This window comes from Ursus americanus, chromosome 21 (assembly GCF_024610735.1).
Source record: "Ursus americanus isolate L20-20 chromosome 21, mUrsAme1.1.p, whole genome shotgun sequence".
NCBI lineage: Eukaryota > Metazoa > Chordata > Mammalia > Carnivora > Ursidae > Ursus > Ursus americanus.
The window spans coordinates 34,049,967-34,065,891 of NC_142147.1; the positions used below are offsets into that span (position 1 = coordinate 34,049,967).

At 42.7% G+C, this 15,925-nt stretch overlaps 1 protein-coding gene across 5 annotated transcripts in view; it reads left to right on the top strand.

Moving 5' to 3' along the window:
- PLCG2 (phospholipase C gamma 2) overlaps nt 1-6,160 on the top strand; it is a 141,215-nt gene extending 135,055 nt beyond the window's left edge. For all 5 annotated transcript variants that reach the window (XM_045796076.2, XM_087870639.1, XM_087870640.1 and 2 more), the window contains 2 exons: nt 4,970-5,154; nt 5,824-6,160. In XM_045796076.2, the coding sequence (XP_045652032.2) occupies nt 4,970-5,154; nt 5,824-5,866 (228 nt within the window). In that variant the 3' untranslated portion in view covers nt 5,867-6,160. The remainder of the gene's footprint in view (nt 1-4,969; nt 5,155-5,823) is intronic.
- The last annotated feature ends 9,765 nt before the right edge of the window (nt 6,161-15,925 follow it).

The following is a 15,925-nucleotide window of genomic DNA, read 5'->3' on the forward strand; positions in this document are numbered from 1 at the left end:
CAGAACACACATTCTTCTCAGGGGCACATGGCACAATCTCCAGGATAGGTCACATTTTAGGCCACAAAATAAGGGTCATTAAATTTAAGAAGACTGAAATCATATGCAACAGCTTTTCCAACCGCAACGGTGTAAAACTAGAGATCAATTATGAAGAAAACTGGGGAAAACAAGGAAACGAAACAACATGACACTAAACAACCAGTGGGTCAAAGAAATCAAAGAGGAAATCAGAAAACACCTGAGACAAATGAAAATTGAAACACAAAAGTTCGAAGTCTTTGGGATGCAGCAAAAGCAGTTCTAAGAGCAAAGTTTATGGCAATACAGACCTACCTCAAGAAACAGAAAAAACCCTCAATGTCTACTTGCACTTGAACTAGAATAAGAATAAAAAACAAAGCCCAAAGTTAGTAGAAAGAAGGAAATAATAAAAATCAGACTCATTGGGGGCGCCTGGGTAGCGCAGTCATTACGCATCTGCCTTCGGCTCAGGGCGTGATCCTGGCGTCATGGGATCGAGCCCCACATCGGGCTCCTCCGCTGGGAGCCTACTTCTTCCTCTTCCCACTCCCCCTGCTTGTGTTCCCTCTCTTGCTGGCTGTCTCTGTCTCTGTCAAATAAATAAATAAAATCTTTAAAAAAAAAAATCAGACTCATTGGACCCGAAATCAAAAGGGGCTTCAAACAGATGCAGGAACAGTTACAACCGACACCACAGAAATGTAAAGGATTATAAAAGACTACTACTAAAAATTACACGCCAACAAGTTGGACAACCTAAAAGAAATGGATAAATTCCTAGAAACCTAGAGTCTTCTAGACTAGTAAGGAAATCGAATCAACACAATCAAGAAACAACAAACAAAAAGGTCAGGACCAGATGCCTTCACAGGTGAATTCTACCAAGCATTTATTTTAATTTTTTAAAAGATTTTATTTATTTAAGAGAGAGAGGGAAAGAAAGAGCACAAGCAGGGGGAGTGGCAGGCAGAGGGAGAAGCAGGCTCCCCACTGAGCAAGGAGCCTGATGCAGGACTTGATCCCAGGACCCTGAGACCATGACCTGAGCCCAAGGCAAATGCTTAACCAACTGAGTCACTCAGGCGTCCCTCTACCAAGCATTTAAAGAAGAGTTAGTAACCCATCCTTCTTAAACTATTCCAAAAAACAGAAGAGGAAGTAATGCTTCAAAATTCAGTCTACGAGGTCAACATTATCCTGATACCAAAACCAGGCAGATAGACAGACAGACAGACAGACACACACACACACACAGAGAGAAAGAGAGAGAGAGAGAGAAAATTACACAGCAATATCCCTGATAAACATAGATGCAAAAATCCTCAACAACATATTAGCGAAGTGAACTCGACAATACATTAAAAGCACCATTCACCACTATCAAGGGGGATTTATTTCAGGGGTACAAGAATGGTTCATTATCCACAAATCAAAGTATTTATTACATTAATAAAATGAAGGATAAAAATCATCTCATTAGATGCAGGAAAAATATTTGTCAAAATTCAACATCTGTTTATTATAAAAACTCTCAAAGTGGGTGTACAGGGAACATACCACAAAATAATAAAGGCCATAGATGACAAACCCAGAGCTAACATCCTACTCAACAGTGAAAAGCTAAAAGCTTTTCCTCTAAGATCAAGAACAAGACAAGGGTATCCATTCTTATTCAACATTGTACTGGAAGTCCTAGCCACAGCAATGGGACAGGACAATAAAAGGAATCCAGATTGGTAAGGAAGAAGTAAAACTTTGCAGATGACATGATACTATGTATAGAAAATCTTAAAAACTCCAACAGAAAAAGCCATTACAACTAATGAATTAAGTTGCAGGATACAAAATTAACCTACAGAAGTCTGTTGTGTTTCTATACACTAATAACAAGTTAGCAGAAAGAGAAATTAAGAAAACATCCTGTCTACAATTGCATCATAAAGAATAAAGTACCTAGAAATAAATTTCACCAAGGAGGTGAAAGACCTGTACTCTGAACGGTATAAGACACCGATCGAAGAAACTGAAGATGATGCAATTAGATGAAAAGTTATACCATGCTCATGGACTAGAAAAGTATTGTTAAAATGTCCATATTACCCAAGGCAATCTGTGGATTCTATGCAATCCTTATCAAAATACCAGCAGCATTTTTCACAGAAGTAGAATAATCCTAAAACTTGTATGGAATCACAGAAGAACAGCCAAAGCAATCTTGAGAAAGAACAAGGCTGGAGGCACCACAATTCCAGATTTCAAGATATACTACAAGCTACAGTAATCAAAACAGTGTGGTCCTGGCACAAAAACAGACAGATCAATGGAACAGAATGGAGAGTGCAGAAGTAAAGCTTATATGGTCAATGAATCTATGACACTTATATGGTCAATGAATCTATTATAAAAACTATGACATCTATGACAAAGTCGGCAATAATATACAATGGGGGGAAAAGGCAGTCTCTTCAATAAATGCTGTTGGGAAAAACTGACAGCTTCGTGGAAAAGAATGAAACTGAATTACTTCCTTATACCATACACAAAAATAACCTCAAAATGAATTAAACACCTAAATGTAAGACTTGAAACCACAGAACTCCTAAAAGAAAATACAGGTAGTAAACTCTTTGGACATTGGCCTTAATATTTTTCTGGGTCTGTCTCCTCAGCTAAGGAAAACAAAAGAATAAACAAGTTAGCCTACTAAACACATCAAACTAAAAAGCTTTTTTCACAGCAAAGGAAATCATCGACAAAACGAAAAGGCAACCTACTGAATTCATACAACCCAACACCAAAAAAATAAACTCATCTGATTAAAAAATGGGCAGAGGACCTGAACAGACATTTTTCCAAGGAAGACATACAGATGGCCAACAGACTCATGAAAAGCTGCCCAAATCACTAATCAGGGAAATGCAAATCAAAACCACGATGAGATCAACCTCACACCTGTCAGAATGACTAGTATCAAAAAGCAAAAATAGCACACGTTGGCAAGGGTGTGGAGAAAAAGAAAACCTCAGTGTTGGCAGGAATGTAAATTGGTGCAGCCACTGTCAACACAGTATGGAGGTTCCTCAAAAAATTCAAACTAGAAATACCATACAATCCAGCAATTCTACTTCTCGGTATTTACCCGAAGAAAATGACAACATTAATTCAAAAAGATTTGTGCACCCCTATGTTTATGGTAGCACTAGATACAACAGCCAAGATAGGGCAGCAACCTCAGTGTCTACTGAGAGATGAATGGATAAAGAAGATGTGGTATATATACAATGGAATATTACTCAGCCATAAAAAGAATGAAATCTTGCCATCTGCAGCAACATGGATGGACCTGGAGTATTGTGTTACATGAAATAAGTTAGAGAAGGACAAATACTAGAGGATTTCTCTTACATGTAGGAATCTAAAGACCACAACAAATGAACAAAACAAAATAGACTCAAATACAGAGAACTGTTGGTTGCCAGGGAGGGTGGGGGGGGGTGGGAGGAACAGCAAAACAGCTGAAGGGGATTAAGAGGTACACACTTCCTGGTATAAGTCATGGGAATGAAAAAGTACAGCTTGGGAATGTAGTCAATATTGAAATAACTTTGTTTGGTGACAGATGGTAACTACACTTACTGTGGTAAGCGTTTCATAATGTCTGTAATTGCCAAAGCACCACATCGTATAACTGAAACTAATATTGTAGGTCAACTATGCTTCAACTAAAAATTTAAATTAAAAAGAAATCAGTAGAATCAAACATCCTTTCTCCCATGCTGAAATCCCAACTCCTCACTGTGATAATTTTTTTTTTTTTTTAACATTATGGAGGGAATATTTAGGTAAGACAACTGCTAAGTTTAAGGGTAGATCTGGCTTGCTTCAGTCATGGCTGGATCCAGGTGCTCACCCAGTGGCTCTATTTTCCTCTTTTGACTTCAGCCCCAACTTTCTCTACATGATAGCAAACGGACCACCAGCAATTAGGAACATTCACTGCTCTTTGAACTGATCCCCAAGAAAACAAACTTTTTTTTCTACCAAGAGCACCAACCAGAGTCCAATGGAATTGTCCTGTCTTGAGTCACATGCTCACAGGTGGTGGAGTAAGATGACATTACTGGCTAGAACTGAGTCACGCGCCACCTCTGGGGGGCATAACCTATGTTAGCTTGGTTTTGGGAGGATGGGTAACAGCTTTGAGATATAATTCATATACCATGTAATTCACCCATTGAAGATGTACCATTCAATGGTTTCTAGTATATTCATAGTTGGGCAACTATCACCATGATCAATTTTAGAACATTTTCATCACCCCAAAAAGAGACTTGCTCGTGAGCTGTGTCCACCCACACCCCAGGCAACCACTCCTTTTCTGTCTGTATGAATTTACCTGTTCTGGACATTTCACAGAAATGGAATCAATGTGTGTGGTCTTTTGGAACTGGCCTCTTTAACTTGAATAATGTTTTCAGGGTTCATCCATGGTGCGTGTGGGATACTGCCTTTTAACGTCTTCAAAGATCTGCTGGCTCCTGCTTCCCTTTCTGTCCTGTTAGGCTGCTCTCCCCGTTCCCTGTTGTGTTCTACTTTAAGCACATAGCTACTTAGACCCTTTGCATTTGGGGAAGGACCGGAAGGGGAGGGAGAATGAAAACCCAGATTTAGGCACTAGGATCAGTGGGCAATGCAGTTACTTCAGTGTTTCACAATAAGGCCACCCTTTCCTGGGGACAACGGCTTTTCAGACTGCTTGCTTCCAATGGAAGAAATAATTGTGAGTTTTATCTTCAGTTAAAATGGGCCCAGCCTTTTTTGGGGATAATCCCAGTTGCAACACTTCTGCCCCCCACCCCCACGCACCCCTCACTCGCTCTGTAAGGATGCAGAGCCCCCCCCCCCCCCCCCCCCGGTCAGCATGTGGCTGTTCTCGTCCCTGCAGGAGAGCGAAGAGGAGCTGTACTCCTCCTGCCGCCAGCTGCGACGGCGGCAGGAAGAACTGAACAACCAGCTCTTCCTGTATGACACGCACCAGAACTTGCGCAACGCCAACCGGGATGCCCTCGTGAAAGAGTTCAACGTCAATGAGAACCAGCTCCAGCTCTATCAGGAGAAGTGCAATCGGAGGTAGGCCGTCCCTCCCCCACCCGCAGACGCCCAGGTCTTGCGCCTCCAAGCACGGGTGTTGGGCACCCGAAGCCTGGCCCCCGTCTTTAGAAAGCCTTTCATCCCTCGACTCTAGGTCTCTTTGCTCTATAAATGAACTTCGTCGTTTTCTCAAGTGTCTGCACCTTCCCTAAGTCAAACTGTCACCACTAGGAGGACACTGTGCTGAAATAGGGAAAATAAACCATGACCTCTACCTTCTAAAGGGCCTTGTCAGGTTCCCACCGTCTAGTGGTTCTGGATTCAGGCAGAAGCCACCCCCCTCACCCCCAAGGGATGCTTCTGGTTGTGCTACGGAAGCAGTGTGGTGCGGGGTATCCTCCGTGTGCCCGTCAGTCCTGCTCAACTGCCAGAACAGACTCCAGTGGGCAACAGGGTAGACTCCTTACCCATATGCTCATTTCGTCCGCACCGTCGCCCACAGAGTAGCAGGGAGCCCAGCGCAACGCCCGGGGAGGACACGGAGATTCAGAGGGGTTACGTGTCTGGCCAGCAGCCCACTTCTGCGACCGTCAGCCCCTCTACCAGCCAGCCACGGAGGCCCTGCAGCGTGTGGATCAAGTTCACACTGTTCGGCACACGGCCCGTGTCTGAGCCTAACGCATGATGGTGGAATCTGTTCTGTTGCAGGTTGAGAGAGAAGAGGGTCAGCAACAGCAGGTTTTACTCCTAGGAGCCGGCGTACATGCGTAGGGGTGTCACGCATGCATGTGTCTGCGCAGAGGAGAAGGTCCTCCCTTCAGACCCTGGGAACTTGCCCATCTGTGATGCCATCCTCTCTTCAAGCCTGGTGGCAAGAGGACATTTCTGAAGATCCCACTGGCATGAGCTGGGGTTATCTCCTACTCATTTTTTCATCTTGGACAACTTCTTAACTTATATTTTCTATAGAGGATCATAGAAACGCGTTCCTCGTTTTTGGTCTCTCGTGTTCCCCATCTCCTTGAATAAAAGCAGTGAAAATCTTGCTCAGTTACCCCTCCCGTGCATGACCCGTACAGTGAACAGCATTCCTTTTCCAGCCTCTAAAGACCCAGGTAGTTGACTTCCACGGGGGAGGAGCCCAGTATGTAAGGAATGGATTCATTAGATGCTGAAAAGGATTTTAACTAAAAGGCAAACGATTCCACTGTCAGGGCCATCGGCTCTCACCAGGGCCCAAGGAGGAGGCCGCTCCTGGCTGCCGGCTCAGCGGGCTCGGCTCCGAGCTTGCTGCTGCCGGCTGGCCACACAGATCTGTGGCCGTGCCTGAAACGTGGCTGGGGGGTGGAATCTCCGTTCAGGAGGACAACTTCCAGTCCCTGGTGGAGACGTGCTCTGTGACTGCAGTTATGGGGGTGAGGACCCCTTTGATTTAGCACGTCTGTCAGAGGGACAGAGACCCACTGAGGGCTCAGCCAGCCTCTTACCCGGGCTCTGCCCACTCAGGAGCTGGCTGCAGAACCGTGCAGAGGCCCTGCGTCTGCTGCTCCCCACAGACAAGAGGTCATCTACTGATTTAAAAAGGGGATCACAGTTCTGCCCTCTGGGTCATCCCATTCTCTGGAGCAGCGAGCTAAGCCTTAAGCCTTAACAAATCACCAAAAGCCCCGTCTGCAGCCATCGCCGAAGGGGCAGACCCACCTAGGACAAGAGGAAATTCCTCTATAGCTCGATACTGACCGAACCGAGGGGTTAATGCACAGTGAGGCTTCCATAAGGCTTCTAAAGACAAGGACAGTGTTGGGGTGGACAGCAGGACTCAGGAGAGTCCCAACGTGGTCAGAGGGAATGGAGGACAGACTTGGTGGGGGCGGGAGGTAACTGTGAGAAAAAACAGGATTGTGTCAGCACGACAAACTAGCAGGAAGCCTGGTGGATTGACTGCTTGGAACTGGATGCTAGAAACCCATTCAGCCCTCCCTGAGTTACCCTGGACTTAGCATCATTGCTGGGAAGTCCATTAAAACCAGCCAGGCTGTGTGTGATCAAAATACCTTACGCCTGCCGTCCACAAAAGTTTTTAAGTACCTTGATATACCAAGCACTGTGCCCAAGGTCAGGGGTACGATGTAAAAAAAATTTTTTTTAGGAAAAAAGTAAAAGCCTTGCTTACTGTTCTCCTGCAGTGTATGCACGTGCTCCTGAAAGAAAGGCATTTTACGTTCCCTGAAGCCAGGAGTATAGGTAACAGCAGTGTGACCAGGTGAAGCTGTTACCCTGTGACATTACTTACTCTTCCAACTGGAGTTGCTATTTTATTTGGCAGTCAGCAACTGAGCGAATATTCCTGTTGGTGGCAAATGTTCAAAGCAACTTTGAACAGAGGTGCGATGCAGAGACACTGAGCTGAGTGCTGCGGAGAAGGTATTTGCAGACTCTGTAGCCACCGCCCCATTCGCCATTGGCCAGGTGGACACTGGAGCCTAATTATTGCACCCCCAGCCCTACCTCCAGACTTCTTTTGCCTCCATCATTACCTCTACACTGTAATGCTCATGTGCTGCTGTCATTCCGCCTGTTTTCAGCTCAGGGGTGAGTAAAAGACCTAAACCTTCCCACTTCACTCCATTTTAAAGTCCAAGAGCTCAAGCCTGGATCCCCTTTCTGCTTAAAATGGACTTTCTGCTAGTGTGTCAAAGACATTAAGACAGGGTGGCATAGAAGGCAAAAACTAAGCATCTTTTCAGCTGCTACTGTGTAAAATTCATACCCAGCCACACCTTTGCAGAGAAGCAGGCACTGGGGGTAGCGGGGTTATACCATAAATGGTGCTGGGAAGAACTCTTTCCCTACAATTGTCTGCTTCTAGGTGCTACAGTGACTTGAATCCACTGTTAGGGAGTATTTGCTTTGGCTCATCCATTCTCTCCTTAATAGGGTAACACATGAATCTAACTGAGAGAAGGTAGTGCTAGGATTCTCTCAGGGAAGACAGTGAAGGGCACAGGTGATACCGCCTCTCTTCCCATAGTCTGCCCAGATACCACATAACCTGAGTATAATGTATTTAGCTGAGAATGTAGCCTCACAGTCATAAGCACAATTAAGGCCACGCAGAATAGTGATGGGAGCCTCTTGAGAGATGGCAGCAGCCCAGCAGATCCGAACCATGACCGTGAACGTGTTACACTGTTTTCGTTAACCATTTCTCTAGGCTTATCATGTAGAATAGGTTTTATCACATGGAAGGATAAAGGGGTGGGGCTGGTTAGATCATGAGAGTTTGGGAAATTTAGGTAGTAGAAAGTCAAGTCATTTCTCTGCTGTGAAACGTGGATATCCTAATGTGCATAGTTAAGAGAGTTGCAGAATATCACGTTTCCCACATTAGATCTCTGAATCCTTCTGCTGAGGGATGTCTATCCCATGGGACAGTGTGCAGTGGAGCACAACTGAGGGCCAGCGGCTCTATGAAGAAGACGGCCCCAGGGGTGCATGGCAGCCTCAGCCGGGAGAGCAAGCAGCTCTTGACGTCGGGGTCATGAGTTTGGGACTCCACGTTGGGTGTAGAGATTACTAAAAAATTAAAAAGGCAGGCAGGCCAGAGAATCTAATAATTGATATGCTTTGTAACTTAGTTAAATGAAATCTGAACTTAAGCCACCAAGGCCAGTGGTCTTCAATTGGGTCAGCCTTCCCCGCAACTGTCTACCACAGCCTTCCGAGGACTACACAGGGCTCAAATAGTTTTAGGGGATCAATTTTCAGATCCTTACCTTCCTATTTTACTCTGTCTTAAGCCTCATCTGCCTCAGAAAATGCCTTTTTCTCCCCTTACAAAAGAAAATGCTCTTTCCCCAGAGTCAGTCTTAAACTATAGAGCATGACTCCAGGTATAAAATTTAGAATATGAGTGCTTAGAAAATGAAAGCCTCTTAACAATCAGGTACAAATCTTTCTGCCATTCGGGTGACTCTCAATTCTTTTGATTTCAATGAAGTTGATGGAACACCCAAGTTTTCTCAGTATTTTAGCATGTAATTCTGAAGGACTTGGAAGAATTCAGCTATCATGCTATCACATAAACGCCTTCTGTTCCTGTCTCCTTATCTTGGGAGAACAAAGATCAGCAACGCTTCCGTACATAAAATTGCCAAGGCAGAAAGGAATGGATACTGTGGCCATTCTAACAAAGGTAACATTCATCTACAGAGAGATGAATTAAGGGAGGGGGAGGGGAAGCTTTCCTCAACACATTGATACATTGCCAATGAAATTTTACTATGTTTAATTATTAAAATTTGTCCTATATTAGCTTTATTGATCTAGAAGAAAGTTTCAAATACATAGAGCCTTATGATTTATAAGATAGCATAGACTTGCAAATATGCAAAAAAACAATATAAAAGCCAAAAATCAGTAGGCTAAAATTTTAAAGAGAAGTAGAATTAAAATAAACATTCAAGGAGTGAAAGGAAAAAGTGTGGTATTTCCTACCACCAACAATTGGCTTATTCATGTAATTTTTTTAGAAGGGTGATAGTGTCTCTCAGCTATTGTATTTAGAATCTCTAGGCTAAACTTAAAGAGGAATCTAACTATTTTATTTAAAGATGCAGTATCTACAACGTGCTAGCAACCTGGGTCCTTTGCAATGATTGGTGGTGAAAAATTTTAGACATCAATTTAGAAATGTTTAGGGGGATACTCAGATTTTCAAAATTCACTGAAGAGGTCCTCTGAGTGTTAAATTTTAAGATGGCTGATCTGGGGCCACTAAGTGATGAGTTGTACTTGAAACCAAGAAGGACGGCTAAAAGGGGCCCCAATCCTTTTAACAAATTTAAAATGGATACAGTTAATTTTCAGGGCACCAGCGTGGCTCAGTCGGTTAAGCGTCCAACTCATGATCTCAATTTAGGTCTTGGTCTCAGGGTTTTGAGTTCAAGCCCCATGATGGGCTCCACGCTGGGCATGAAGCATAATTTAAAAAAAAAAAGAAAGAAAAAGAAAAAATGAAGTTAGCTTTCATCTTGGGGGACCGCTTACTTTTTGGAGACAACCCTGAAAAGTGATACTCTGGCCAATGAAAAGTAAGTAGTTTATGAAATATGCAGAATGACAAAATTGGTGTTTGAAAAACACTCAGTGACTTCTCTTAGGTTCTGTCCTTTCTGAAATATTTTCTTCTCGAAGAACCAGACTCCACAATGACCCTGTCTTTCAGAAATTTCCACATTTCTTACTTTTCAGTAGGCTTTAAAAAGCTGCATTTGCAAACCTGTGTATCATTAAAGCTTAATTTATTTTTTATATAAACTGTGCTTGTGTGTACATAGAAAATCATGTGAATGAGTCACACAAAGATTGGCTACTGTTAATGTGAAAATTAAATGGGTGGATCACATTTTTTAAAAAATAAAGATTTGGTCTAAATGAAAACAGCTATCTGCTCAGATTGTTGTGTGCATATTTTTGTTTTTAAATACTAATCACCTTTTTGCTCCCATATAAAACAATGAATACTTCAGCTGTGAAAAGTTACAATTCTTTTCTTAAAACGTGTTCTTTTGGGCTCCTGGGTGGCTCAGTCAGTTAAGCGACCCACTCTTGATTTCAATTCAGGTCATGATCTCAGGGTCGTGAGATCAAACACCGTGTCAGCCTCTGTGCTGGGTGTGGAGCCTGCTTACGATTCTCTCTCTCCCTCTGCTCTGCACCCCAACCCCCAAGCCCCGGCTCATGCACGCTCTCTAAAAAAATAATAAAATGTGTTTTTCTATCCAATTATACTTTTCTTCTAGGTTACTGATCTATTTCCTTTTCAAGAAAAAGTCACTCCATGTAAAAACCCAAGTTTATACAATTAATGCATGACCACGCAGCAGTCTGTCAGTCTTTGGAAGGTATTTGCTGCTGGAGGGGCAATGAGGTTTTTATAAACACTTGCATTTCTCAACTGATAGGACATGCTAGAATGAGCAATCATCCCATTTTCTTGCCAAAAGTGCCTGGTCCACAGGAAACCATGTTGTGTATCACAGGACTGTCCCACCCCACGACCCTCAGCCACTGATGGCATTAATCACCATCACCCAAAAACTTAGGACCAGCCTATAACAAACCCCCTGCCGTTTAACAGAAAAAGCAAAAAGCAGAGGCAAAGAAGGATTAGAGCTGCCGAGCTATCTTTTTTAATGGATAAAGTTAGAACTTTGATAAAGATATAAAATGAAGACAGGTCAAAAAATTTAATTCATTAACAAGGGAACCAATAAAACGTTAAACTGGTTCACAGAATAATTCGAAGAACAATACATAACATAGGCTATCAGATGTCCAGATCATCTGATTCTACACTTCTTATCGTAACTCAGATGATTCTTGTCCGTAGACATAAAAATTATGTCCAGTGGTGATTCAAGTGTTCACTGTCTGTGGCTATCGACCAGCTTTGCCCGTTTTGTGTCAATTAAGCGTGTTTATTTCAGCATCACCAATGGACACGAAATCTGACCCCCTACCTTACACCACACACAAAAATCAAGTCCAGTTAAGATTATAGATCAAAATATAAAAGATCAAACAGTAACATTTCTAGAAGGTATTCACAACCTTGGAGTAGAGAAAAGCTGCTTTGACAAAAACAGCAAAGGCACCGACCCTCAAGGAAGACTACTCAATTAGACTCCACTGAGGTTCACAACTGCTGTTTATCAAGAGATGCAATTAGAAGAACAAAAAGGCAAGCTGCGGGGTGGGAGAAGGTACTAGCCATAACAGATCTGACAAAGAACCTCGGTCAAAATAGGACTCCATCCCTCTGAATCAGTAAGAGAAAGACAATTCATTAGAAAATGGTCAAGTTTCAAGAATAAGCAACTTACAAGAGTATATCCAAATGGCTGATGAGTAGATGAAAAGATGGTCGCTCATTATTCATTAGAGAAAATGTAAATTAAAACCACAATAAAATACCACTACACAATTATTAAAGTGGCAAAAATGTAAAAGCGTAATAAACCTACCAACTGTTGGCAAGAAGAGAGAGTGACTGGCCCACTGCTTGTATGAATTGTTACAAAATTACATTATCAAGATATTTGACGTTCTCTACTGAGTTAACCATACGCATACCCTATGACCCAGCAATTCCACTCCTAAATAGATGCCTAATAGAAATGCATGCATAAACACACACCAAAAGGCATCTGCCAGAGTGTCCACAGTACTGTTACTCACAATAGTCAGAAACGGAAGAGTCCCACTGTCCATCTACTGCAGAACTGGTCAGCTGTGTTTATTTATTTTAAATAATATTTTTTTTGTTATGTTAGTCACCATACAGTACATCCCTAGTTTTTGATGTAAAGTTCCATGATTCATTACTTGCCCATAACACCCAGTGCACCATGCAATACGTGCCCTCCTTAATACCCATCACCGGCCTATCCCATTCCCCCACCCCCCTCCCCTCTGAAGCCCTCCGTTTAGTTGTATGTGTTTACACAATGGAGCGTAGACAATGATGACAAATGACTGAGCTGTGACAACATGTAACAACATGGACAGATCTCACAACTACAAGCTGAATGAAAGAAACGCACAAATGTAGCGAAGGAAAAAATGGAATTGTCTAAATTAGTACAATGACATGCAGGAAAAAGTAGGATATCTGTGAGATGGGCTAGAACAAGGAGGGGAAACAGCGCAGCACAGCACGTATGGGTAGCAAGGACACCTTTACCCAGTACTGTTCGAGGAACGCAAAATGAAGCTCAGTGCATACCCGGCAATACCGCACGTTATACACATTTAAAAAACTGCACACAAACTGCATTCTTCAGTGTTTGTAGTAGACATACAGATGGACAGGTCAAAGCACAAAAGCGGACTTAAAGGAGCCTCTAAAAGTCAAAGATGGAGTCAGTGGGGAAGGCACAGGTGAGGTGACAGGGCAAGCTTAGCTCCGTCATTTTCTTTCTCTTTGCAACACCAGAAGGGTTGCTGTATTTGTCACAAATGGACAAGCGGGCTTGACCTCCCACAACCGGATACAGGCATACCCCATCTTTCTGGTCCATGGGTGAACACTTACACCGAAGAATAGAAATAATGAAAAATCAATGAGGGAGAGAGCCCGGGGAGGGGGGAGGGGAGGAGAGGAATCAGAAGGAGGAAGAGAGAGAAACCACGGGAGAGGAAAACTAAAAGAACTAGCACAAAATGTTAGCCACTAATATTTCTGGGTAGTGAGAAAACGCCATTATATGAGGAAGGAAATTTTCAACTTGTTTGTGGGCCCTGCTCATGGGCTCAGGGAAGCTGTACTTTGTAACATTTAGCTGGGTCCAAAGGACTCAGCAAAACCCCAAAGCATGGGCTGTATTTCTGCCCTGAGCACAGCTGGTGTTGTACACCAGCTTTGTTAAAAAATAACCAAAAAGGAGCATTCCAAATATAAAGATAAAACACACACACACACACACACACACACTCACTCACTCTTCTCTCTGGTTCCTGAAAACATAAGATAAAGTCTAACTTTCTGGAATGTTCTTCCTCATGCTAAATTGTAACTCTTTATGTAAAACAAAACAAGGGGCATCTGGGTGGCTCAGCCTAAGGTTAAGTCTCTGCCCTAGGCTTGGGTCATGATCCCAGGGTCCTCAGATCGAGCCCTGCACTGGGCTCCCTGCTCAGCAAGGAGCCTGCTTGTGCTCGCTGTGTCAAATAAATAAATAGAATCTTCAAAAAACAAAACAAAATAAAACATATATAACCCTCCACCAAAAGAAAATTCCTTTCCTGGAGCACTCTCTTCTTTCTGAGGATTGTACATCTGAGCAGCTGTCCTAACTTGGGTTTAAATAAAACTCTTCTCTGCTCTTTAAAAATTTTAAAGGGGCGCCTGGGTGGCTCAGTCAGTTGAGCCTCTCACTCTTGGTTTTGGCTCAGGTTGTGATCTCTGGGTCATGGGAATCAAACACAGAGTCCACTTGGGATTCTTTCTCTCTCCCTCTCCTCCTCCCCCACCCCGCACCTGCACTCTCTCTAAAATAAATAAATCTTCAAAAAAAATTTTGTTAAAGGTTTGTTCATTTTGCATCAATATTATTTTTTTTTCAATTTTACTTTCAAAAAGAAGAAAAATAAGGCTATATAAAAAAGATATACCAGGCAAATTCTAATAAAAACACAGCTGCAGTAGCTTGTCAATAGCAGATAAATTGCAGGCAAAGGCAGGTACCCCTAACAGTAACATTTTACACTGGGAACAAGAATAGTGCCCCAGCAATCTCAATAGACAGAAACTGACGCTTCTCACAGCAAAGCTCTGAAAAACTGAAAGCAGACTGGGGAGAGAAACAGCAAGTTCACAACTGTAGTTAGGGACAAAGTTCTCGCTCAGATTGTACTTTAAGGTGACAAAATAAGGACAAAGAATCTGAACAATTTAAGTCACAAGCTTGATCGAGCGCACGCATATGCTCATACAAACACACCTGAACTCTGCACCCAGAGGGTACGTCTTTTGTTTAAGCACATTTACAAATATTGACCAAGCCATGTGGGTGGGGTGAGAGAACCACAGTTGACTCTTGAACAACCCCAGCTTGAACCACAGGGGTCCACTTGTACTCAGACTTTTTTTTTTTTTTTAAGAGTTCACAAAAGAAGCCACAAGGCATTTATTTACAACTGTCCACTCCAGTTCTCAAGACCTAATGAAAGGTATGCCTGCTGCCCTCTGAGGGCCCAGGGAGGAGGTGGTCAGAGGGGACAACCTGGGTCAGGACAGGGCTGCATGTGGCCCCACGTGGAGCACCCAGGTCTGTGGGCAGGAGACAGAGCTCAAGGGAGGATTTTCATAGAATTTTACAATCTTATTTCAAAAGTCACATGAGTAATGTATATAAATTGCCTGGCAATTTTTGAAAAGAAATCAGAAGGGGGACATATGTGGTAGCAAATACAAAAGACCTTATTAATCCATAATAATTGGAACTATGTTATCTCCACAGTGAAAGGTATGGATCAATCACCTTGAGAGAAGGTTGAGAGAGAAGGTTGAGAGGAGGGGAGGGGGAAATGAGAGGAGGGGAAGGGGAGTGGAGGAAGAAGTTAATAGGATGAGTAATCAAATTATGTTGAGATGACTGGTCATTTAGAAAACCTCAAGTTACAAATTTACTTCACATCATTCATAAAACTAAATACCAGACAGAGGTAGAAGGGTAAAAACTAGAACTTTAAAATTATTAAAAGAAATATTTCTCCTTTGGAATAGGAAAGACTTTCACAAATACTAAAAGAAAAATCCAAAAAGATGGATTAGCATTTAAATTAAAAGTACTGTGTAACTAGGGCACCTGGGTGGCTCAGGGCCTGATCCCGGAAATCGAGTCTCACATCCGGCTCCCTGCTTAGCAGGGAGTCTGCTTGTCCCTCTGCCCTTCACCCTGCTTGTGCACACCCCTGTGCACTCTAATAAACAAAATCTTAAAAAAATAAAAAATTTCTGTGTGACTAAAAAGACAACTGGAACAAAGTTAATGTTCAAGAACCCATCCATGTCTCATCTGGTAAGACCCAGAATACATCCTATAAATCCACACAGAAGTGAGCAACCTGACAGAGAAGTGGGAAAAACTAGGACCCTGTAATTCACCTGGAAAACCCAAACGTCTAACAAGTGCCCCTCAAGATGCTATCTTTAGTAGTAATCACAGGAGTGTAAAAATAAAATAAAATACATTATAAACCATTTTTTACTCATCAGATCACCAAAAATGTAAACGTGAGAAAA